General features: G+C 37.3%; 1 protein-coding gene across 1 annotated transcript; it reads left to right on the top strand.

Moving 5' to 3' along the window:
* The first annotated feature begins 4,781 nt into the window (after window positions 1-4,781).
* Window positions 4,782-7,666, top strand: LOC149796071 (G protein-coupled receptor 157-like). Its single transcript, XM_089964182.1, has 3 exons — window positions 4,782-5,257; window positions 5,477-5,673; window positions 6,596-7,666. The coding sequence occupies exons 1-3, from the start codon at window positions 4,858-4,860 to the stop codon at window positions 6,950-6,952; spliced, it is 954 nt and encodes a 317-aa protein (XP_089820308.1). The 5' UTR covers window positions 4,782-4,857; the 3' UTR covers window positions 6,953-7,666.
* The last annotated feature ends 2,061 nt before the right edge of the window (window positions 7,667-9,727 follow it).

Raw genomic sequence — 9,727 nt, 5'->3', positions numbered from 1 at the left:
ATTACTATGAATGTCAAAACATCAGTCAAGAAGAAAAATTCAACGAATATCTGGACGAAGCTTGGAGTCTGTTTAAAAAAGAGGTGTTACGTTGGTGGTATAAAGACTTGCGTGAACATTTCTGTCCTCCATTAACGACTCGAGACATCCATTACATCAAAGCCCTCTTGACAAATTCAAAGAGAAAGTCGAGATCGAAATTGATCACTTATTATCAGCAAAAGAACATTTAGTGACTTATTTTGATCGTGATTTTTCTAGAAACGATGAGAAAGTAAATCGTTGATTTTGTGACTAGTATGCTTATTTTGTTGTCTTCAGCTAGGAAACGTAGTGTCCATCCATGACTCAATGACTTGCAACAGTGGAAATCACAATTTCATTCACAACTTTGCCAACCCTGTTTAAAGTAGAGTGTAAATTGAAAAAAATGTTTGTCATTTGAAAAAAAATGTTTGATGTTATATTGTTGGATTATTGTTAAAAAATGTTAGAGTTGTTGGTTAATGTTAAGTGATTTTGAATAAAAAATGTTGTGTTTTGAAAAAAATGCCTTTGTGGTTTGTTTGGCTATAAGAATGTTGATTTATGCTCTTTGACTTCTTACTATCCCTCTCATGACACTCATTGAACGTTGCGGCTCGAAAACCGTAGAGGGATGTTTTCCTTCACGTCCGCGCTTTGACTTTAAGAACCGGGTTGTTCCCAGTCTAACCATCCATTGTCGACATATCCTCCTACGAAGATGTGCTCCAAACTAGCTAAGCTAAACGAAGCCTACGTGAATTTGCATAGGGTCAGACACAGTCTGATACCGAAGCCTGAAGAGATAGAGAATGTGAGAATGTTAAAAGTTACTGAAGACCTGATAGAAGAACTCTTCAGAGAAGAAGTGAACAGGGAGAAAGAAGAATGGACAGAGAAGTACAGACTTCAGAGACAGCAGCAGCAACAGCAACAACAACAGCAACAGCAGCAGCAGCAGCAACCTGAACCTGACAGAGGCTTTGTCGATTGTCGTATCGACACCAAAGAGTTCTTCTCTTTCCGAAGAAGCAGACCTATTGCCAGAAAGTCTATCCTCAGAGGATATCGCATTCTTAGAAACTAAAAGATTGCCATAGCAAACAAAAAAGGACAAAAAAACCCAGCCCTTTTCAGGGCTACCCAATACTCTAGAAAAGAAATAACCATCAATTTGCCAATGTGTGTAGGTAGAGTAGTGTGAATATAAACACTAACTCTTTTTTTAATAGTGCGAGTGAATGTGTTTGTGTTTGTGTGTTTGTGTTTGTAACGGATCAAGTAGGTTGGTGTGGATAGTAGATTAAGATGATTTTTTTTGGTGTTTGAGGTGTGGGGAGAGTAGATTTGGGGGGTTTGATTGGATTGCTTTGCGTATGTGGATAGTCTATTGAAGTGATTAATGAAAAAAATTTTTAGAATAGTTATGGGTAGTATAATAAAGTGAGTGAGTGTTTCTTTTAGGTCCGCGCGTTGTTTTTTTTTCTTTTTTTTTGGTCATGATCTAGGTAAGATCAATTTTATGTTTTTAGGGGGATGTTTTCCTTCACGTCCGCGCTTTCACTATAAATTGAAACTCGCTGGACAGTCTAGCTACCCTTGTTGATTGATCAACAATAAAAATGAGTAGCAGAATTGAAAATCTTTTTGAACTCCAGATGCACCTGGAATATGCCAGATGCCTCCTGAACGAGCTGGCTGCGGAGGCCCTTGTGGAAGAAGCCAGGATAGAACAGGAGGAGGAAGAGAGAAAAATGAAAGAAGAGGAGGAAAGAAAGAGAGAGATCAGGTGTCACCCTATGATGAACCCTGTGTGCAAGGTGACACCTAAGGCAAGAACATCTCCCCAACCTGTAGCTACACCACATTTACAACAGGAGGTAAGGATGCCAATTCATCCTAGAACAAGAAATAGAAGAAAAGAAAGGGAAGTCTTCACTATTCCAGAGACAGAAGATTGGAATAGTGAAGCCACTCAACCCGCCTCTGCGCTTAGAGCAACAAGGGTGAATTGGCAAGGAGACTGGAGTCGAAGATGTGTGTGTGGCGACAGGCCTGGAAGGTGCCAGCATTAGATAGGTGCATCTGGAGTTAAAAAACCAGCCCTTCTCAGAGCTACCCCAATACTCTAGAAAAGAAATAACCATCAATTTGCCAATATGTGTAGGCAGAGTAGTGTGAATATAAACACTGACTCTTTTTAATGTGAGGGTATGTGTTAGTGTGTTTGTGTGTTTGTGTTTGTAACCGCTCACGTAAGTTTGTGTGAATAGTAGATTATGGGTTTGTTTATTGTTTCTTAGCGTATGTGGAGAGTAAAGTTTGGGTTTTGTAACCGCTCACGTACGATTGTGTGGATAGTAGATTAGGGATTTTGTTTATTGTTTCTTAGCGTATGTGGAGAGTATAGTTTGGGTTTTGTAACCGCTCACGTACGATTGTGTGGATAGTAGATTATGGATTTTGTTTTAATGATTTGCGTGTGTAAATAGTAGATTTGGGGTTAGTTTATTGTTGCTTCACTTATGTCGATAGTATATTATATGAATTGAGAAAAGTAGGGGGATGTTTTCCTTCACGTCCGCGCGTTGTTTTATCATGATCTAGGTTAGATCAATTTTATGTTTTTAAGGGATGTTTTCCATCACGTCCGCGCTTTCACTATAAGAACCCACAAAGTTTGATGTTGGAACCATTCTAAGGAATAACTGAGACAAAATGACTCAAGTATCAGTTCTATTTAATCTATTGAGAGACATCTATTTTTGGATAATGGATGTAGAATATGTTGTAGGAAGAATAGAAGAGGAATGGAGGCATGGAGATATGAAAGACTTTGTAACCAGTCAAGTTCAAGGCCTAAAGACAGCAACAGATATTATAGCAGGGATGATTGAAGAAGAAGTCAGTAAGTCAAGAGGCTTCATTAACCCACCTTACTTCAGAGTGGGAAGTTTGAAGGAAGCACTGGATCATGTCATCCAAGTCCGGTGCTTCCTAGAAAAAATATTGTACTGGACAGAGTGGAGGACTGTAAAATGGGGGTTGGACAAGGTGAAGAAAGGGGAAGATCTGATGAGAAAAGTAATGGAGGAAGAAGTAGAGAAGATTAAAGAGAAATGGAGGGAAGAAAGAAAAGATGTGGAAAACAAAAAGAAAAAGGAAGAGTTTGATAGGCTAAATAACAATTGGATAAAGATACAGACGAAGTTTAGAGAGCTGGGCCATCCTGACTGGTTACCAGAGGAGGAGAAGAAGAGGAAGAAGAAAGGAATAATGGAAAAAGTGAGAACTTGGTGGAAGAAGTGGAGGAAATAGAAGAAGAAGAAACCCAAAGGCCCTTTTCAGGACCACCCACATTTCTCGAAAAGAGATAGCCTTTCGATTGCCTACCCCTTTATAAAAAAATTTTTTAAAAAAAATCAAAAACAAATCCCATGTTCAATTCCCCTTGTCCCTAAAATAGTTTTTTTTTCTAACATGTTCAATTCCCCTTTGTCCCTAGACAAACCCAAACTCTATTCCCATGTTCAATTGTCTTTGTCCCTAGACAGACCCAAACTCTATTCCCCATGTTCAATTGCCTTTGTCCCTAGAATCGATATTTTTTTCCATTGTTCGAATGCCTTTGTCGCTAAAATCAATATTTCCTTTTTTTTCCTTTCTCCAATGTTAAATTCCATTGTCGCTAATCTTACCCAGGGTTTTTTGCCCATGTTAAATTTCCATTGTCGCTAATCTTACCCAGGGTGGTTAATGTTAACTTTCCATTGTCGCTAATCTTACCCGGGGGGTGTTTTTAATGCTAATTCCCATTGTCGCTAATCTCACCCCTTTCACTACTCATAAATTACATTGCCATTTTTTTCCTAAGACTGAATGATTTTTTAGCATATTCATCATTGCTTTACCTTAACCGTTGCACAAACGTCTTACTTCACTTGAGTATATCAAAACATATTATCGTTTCAATTAATACCGTTTTTCTATGGAACATGATGAAGACAATGAAATTTGACAAGAAACACAGTTAAACATACTATATATATATATATATATATATATATATATATATATATATATATATATATATATATATATATATATACTTAACTTTGAAGACAAGTTAAGCATTTAATATACAAATAAATTTGACAATGCACGCTTGTTAAACATAGTGTCTGGGGTATGTTACTCCCGATTAATTACATCATTGATAAAGCAACGCTGTCTACAGTATTTGCCACTGTATCTACCTATCACCTGGTGAGCATTGTTAATGCTCACAATAGTAATGTCGACGTGAGGTCGTGCATCCTTCCGTCTCAACGAAAGAAAAGACAAAATTACTGTGTCCAGTCAATAAAGGCTTTTCTGGTGAAATAAAACATAGGTACAAAGCAAAAATAGATACAACAAAACACACAAACAGAAAACCACTTGAGGTTGTACATTTTTGTACGAAATACTTAGATGTACGCTTGCATTTCCGGATCGCTTAAAATACTAGTAATATAAGAAAGAATACAATTATTTTATTGTAGAGTCACTCGGTGATATCATGCAATTTTTATCCATGATATGCGTTGTAAACTATCTAATTTTACATAGTAATGTCCAACAAGCCACATTATGGCTTTGCTTATCCACGCATATTTTCTATAAATGGGTAAGTTTAGATTAGCATGTGACTGTGAAACTATATCAAGTCGGGTACAAAGTCTATACTGTGTATATTCAACAACATCTAGCACGACTCCACGGTTGAGAATAGCAATTGCAAGAGGTTCATAAGGCAAAATAGTGGCATTCTCATTTAAATTAATTTTCATAATGAATCATACTTTAACTACCATAAACAAAGCATCTGCAGGCTGCACAATCGTCAGTTCTATTCTGTCAATTTGTGGTGCCTTCCTCATCTTTTGGACGTACTGGCGTATCAAGTCTGTACGGAATTTTCCTAGAACGCTTCTGATGTGGCTTACATTTGCAGACTTATTGAATGCATCAGGAAACCTAGTCGGAACCGCTGATTATTTATCTAATTTGGGTACAGATGATGCTACTTGCAACGCCCAAAGCATCGTTACCACTTTTGCCTCAATTTCGTCATTTCTCTGGACATTGGTAATAACAGCTCACATGATGGTGTCCATTCAATTCCGGAGCGACAGGACAATGTCTGCCATATTAAAGGTCTTTTACCATGTAATCTGCTGGGGTGTTCCAGGTAATATGCATATTTTTAAAATAGTAAAATCCTGATTAATGATGATATAGACAATTACCTATTTCAAATCAGTTCGTCAGTATGCTGAATTAATTGTTACAATCGTTATTATGAACAAGATGCTAAAATGATCGGTAACGTCTAGAAATTGTATACATTTGATAGGAATTTTAAAATCGGTTTTTGCTATTTAAATATCTGTCATATTTTCCCTTCCAGGTTTAATAACTTTATTGGCAGGCATATATCACAAGCTAGGTCGTAGTACTGCCAATAATGATGTGACAGGAATGTGGTGTTGGATTAGGAGTGATATCAAAGATGTAATTGAATGGATGCTGATAGCAGGAAAGGGATGGGAAATCCTGTGCTATATATTGTCCTTAAGCATCCTTGTCCTGCTGAAATTAAAGCTGGTATGTTGAAGTTTATGTGATATTCATTGGTTGAGGTTGAGAAGATATGCTTGCCACATCAAGTGCTTCGGGAATAGGGTTACATATAGCTTTTAATAGAAGAATGATAAAACCCAAAGTGCAGATGTATAAATTTATTCAAGAAGACAAATGTAAAACTATTTCCTAGGAATCGTTTAGAAATATATTTTGTTGTAAAAATTTATTAGGTTAATTGAAATAGCCATCAAGTCATGACAGATTTAAAACGTACAGTAGATTTCAAATAGGTTCGTCGTTCCCTTCTGATACTGAGACCGCTCCGATGGCCTATTGGTTAGAGCGTCCGCCTTGGATGCGGGAGGTCGTGGGTTCGATCCCCGGCCGAGTCATACCAAAGACTTACAAAAACGGTACTAACAGCTGCCTCGCTTGGCGCTCAGCATTAAGAGGTTAGTGTTAGGACTGGTCGGCCCGGTGTCAGGATAATGTGACTGGGTGGGATATCATGCTACATGTCTGCGGCATGATGCCCCAGTGCTAGATATCACTATAAACTGCCACATTGCAGACATCGTAGCGATATGACTGAAAAATTGTTAAAGCTACGTTAAAAATCAAAATCACATCACAACACATTTGATACTGAGCATTTTGTGCAAGAATGTAGTAGTGTCAAATGACGAAGAAAACAAAAACTCCATAATATATATATATAAATCACAGCTGCCTCATAATGAATGTTTATAGTGATGAAAATTTTTCTTTGATTTTGCGAAGTAAGTAAAAATGTATGATCTCTTATATCTCTTGTATATGATGAGCGATTTTGGAACAGGTCTAGTAATGAATCTATTTATCTATCACTTCATACATACATATACACATACGATATATTGATTTCACCGTCTTACTTATCGCAGCATAATTAATTTATCTACAGTACCTTTCTCGACGTCGACTGCGTGAGTTGAATGCAGATTTCAGGGATGCGGACACCCATTATTTGTACCTGTGGTTGCTTTTGTGGCTCCTCCGAGTATGGGGCACCATCCGATTCATATTATTCTGGATCGGTGATTATGATTCTGATTTCCTGATAATTCTTCAAAGTATCGGCGACAGTGCACAGGCTTTTGGCAACTGCATTCTTTTCTGCGTTTTGGATAAAGAGGTTATGGAACATATGAAAAATATATGTATTTCTCCTACATTTGTGGAGGTCGAGTATGAACGACTTGTTCCTACACCTGAAGGATCGGCTAATAGTGAGAAGCTTATCTCCTACAGTACAGTATAAGAATGTTATAATGGACATTAATGGCTTAATTATAGAAACAAAGAAACAAATACGCAACATTAAAGATGGGATCATACCTGTGTAGAAAACAACCAAATATCATTACTATTCAGACAAATGTTTTCTTGATATTAGGTGGAAACATTTTTTTTTCCTAAAGGATTATTATTGACCCTGACTTATAATAGTGAATCAAAACTTTAATTTAAATATATCTTTGGAATTTTTGGGGCGACTATTGCTTGTAATTTTATTATAGATAAGAAGGCTTCCATTAAGCATCAAAGTGAAAGGAGTAAAGAAGAAAACTGAGAATAAATTAATTTTCCTGTTTCTGAGAGGAGACAACCCAGTTACATCCCCTTGCGACAGAAGTAGTTGTATCTGCTACTAAAAATCTCATTGTAAAATCGATTGAGGTATAATTGGGGCCTATAGCAATCTAATATCTGAAAATCTGGGAGTGTATCGGAACTTATACATGGGCAGAAACATTTTGGGGGCCTATTTTGGGGTGCAATAAAGGGTCGTAATATTATTAGGTTGGGGTTAGGGTAGGTTTTATGAATTTTACATTATGAGGAACTATTGGGAAGTATGGTACTAAACTTTATGGATGTCACTATAGCTATCCTCTTGACTGTAAGCATTACGGCAATTCTGGATGGATATTGCAATATGCAGGAATTTAACACAATGGTCCGTTTAAGCCGTTACCGGGATTTCAATGGTCGAGATGTCCTAGCAATTGGCATATGGCATACCGTGGTATAACTAAATAAACGAGTATGTTCTTATTTCGTCCTGTATTTGCTATTGCACAGCTACGCATGTATCAATGAACGAACACACTTCTATCTTTTACATCAGAACAGATCTTTACCTCTGCTATCTTTAAACTCTGCTTCTTCAGCTTTTGTGACCCAGCCGTTTTGTCCTGGATCTTAGCCCCATTAGCTTCATACTGATCTTGTTATGTGGCATCGATACCACCATACTCTTCATAATTAGCGTGGGTGTTGGTCACCGTGACATATCTTCCTGCTTTAAGAAAATGACTGTCCTCGCTCAACGTCACATATAAAAATATCAAATTATTTTTGAGGGGCTAGAACGGCTTTAATCATACACTGTTCTATGTAAACTTTCAGCAATAGTATATAGTATTACAGTATGAAACTCAGTAAATGCAATGACATGATGCCTAAATGCTGAGTCATTTAAACCAATTAATCAGTTACCTATAAGTATTTACATGTTTAACAGTGTTAATTTGAATTAAATCAAACACAAACTATATATACATTCACAATCATTACTGTTTGCAACACATGTGTGAACTGAAAAATATTTCGCATTGCAAGAATTGCAAGTAATGGTAACCTAAGGTCAGTGACATGTGATGGGAGTCATCACTTTATTCTGTAACCTGATAAATTATCCTTGGGACATTTTAATGAGATTTACACACGTCAATGTTTACAAACATTGTTTGGAATTTCATTCCTTTACCCATGAGTAGAGTGGCATACGAATAGCAAAACGAATGTACCAGCAATTTTAAAGAAGTACGAACACAGGTACATGTGTCAAAACATGACAAAAGAAGATATATCTGTCTTTATGAAATCGTGTGCACAGGTAACTTCTGACATGTTTTAATGTTTGAATAGGTCAAAATGTAACCACCATTTATTTATACTAGCAATACTATTTTTCCTCAAAGGTCTGGACAAGCTGAGACAGAACTTTCTCAGGGTCTTCACATGCCATGTCCTTCGCATAGATATTGTACCGGACGAAATACCGTCTTTCTGAGATCCGACCAGTGACATTCGTATACTAAAAGTGTAACGTTTATTTGAGGTCCGACCTGTGACATTCGTATACAAAGTGTAACGTTTTTCTGAGATCCGACCTGTGACATTCATTTACAGAGTGTAATCTTTTCCTGAGGTCCGACCTGTGACACTCGTATACAAAGTGTAACGTTTTCTGAGATCCGACCTGTGACATTCGTTTACAAAGTGTAACGTTTTTCTGAGATCCGAACTGTGACATTCGTTTACAAAGTGTAACGTTTTTCTGAGATCCGACCTGTGACATTCGTATATAAAGTGTACCTTTTTTCTGAGATCCGACCCGTGACATTCGAATACAAAGTGTAACGTTTTTCTGAGGACTGACCTGTGACATTCGTATACAAAGTGTATTGTTTTTCTGACATCCGACCTGTGATATTCGTATACAAAGTGTAACCTTTTTCTGAGGTCCGACCTGTGACATTCGTATACAAAGTGAAACGTTTTTCTGAGATCCGACCTGTGACATTCATTTGCAAAGTGTAACCTTTTTCTGAGGTCCGACCTGTGACATTCGTATACAAAGTGTAACGTTTTTCTGAGATCCGACCTGTGCCAATGGTATACAAAGTGTAACGTTTTCCTGAGATCCGAACTGTGACATTCATTTACAAAGTGTAACCTTTTTCTGAGGTCCAACCTGTGACATTCGTATACAAAGTGTAACGTTTTTCTGAGATCCGACCTGTGACATTCATTTGCAAAGTGTAACCTTTTCCTGAGGTCCGACCTGTGACATTCGTATACAAAGTGTAACGTTTTTCTGAGATCCGACCTGTGCCATTGGTATACAAAGTGTAACGTTTTTCTGAGATCCGACCTGTGACATTCATTTACAAAGTGTAACCTTTTTCTGAGGTCCAACCTGTGACATTCGTATACAAAGTGTAACGTTTTTCTGAGATCCGACCTG

The sequence above is a fragment of the Sinohyriopsis cumingii genome, chromosome 7 (genome assembly GCF_028554795.1).
Source record: "Sinohyriopsis cumingii isolate HCF-2022 chromosome 7, ASM2855479v2, whole genome shotgun sequence".
NCBI lineage: Eukaryota > Metazoa > Mollusca > Bivalvia > Unionida > Unionidae > Sinohyriopsis > Sinohyriopsis cumingii.
Note: the sequence above shows the minus strand (reverse complement) of the source record. Positions and strands in the feature narration are given on the sequence as shown.

Excerpts from the sequence above, each read along its gene's own strand:
- LOC149796071 (XM_089964182.1), top strand. The coding sequence starts at position 4,858 with ATGAATCATACTTTAACTACCATAAACAAAGCATCTGCAGGCTGCACA. Across the intron at positions 5,258-5,476 it reads AATCTGCTGGGGTGTTCCAG|GTTTAATAACTTTATTGGCA; the intron begins GTAATATGCATA and ends TTTCCCTTCCAG. Across the intron at positions 5,674-6,595 it reads TCCTGCTGAAATTAAAGCTG|TACCTTTCTCGACGTCGACT; the intron begins GTATGTTGAAGT and ends ATTTATCTACAG.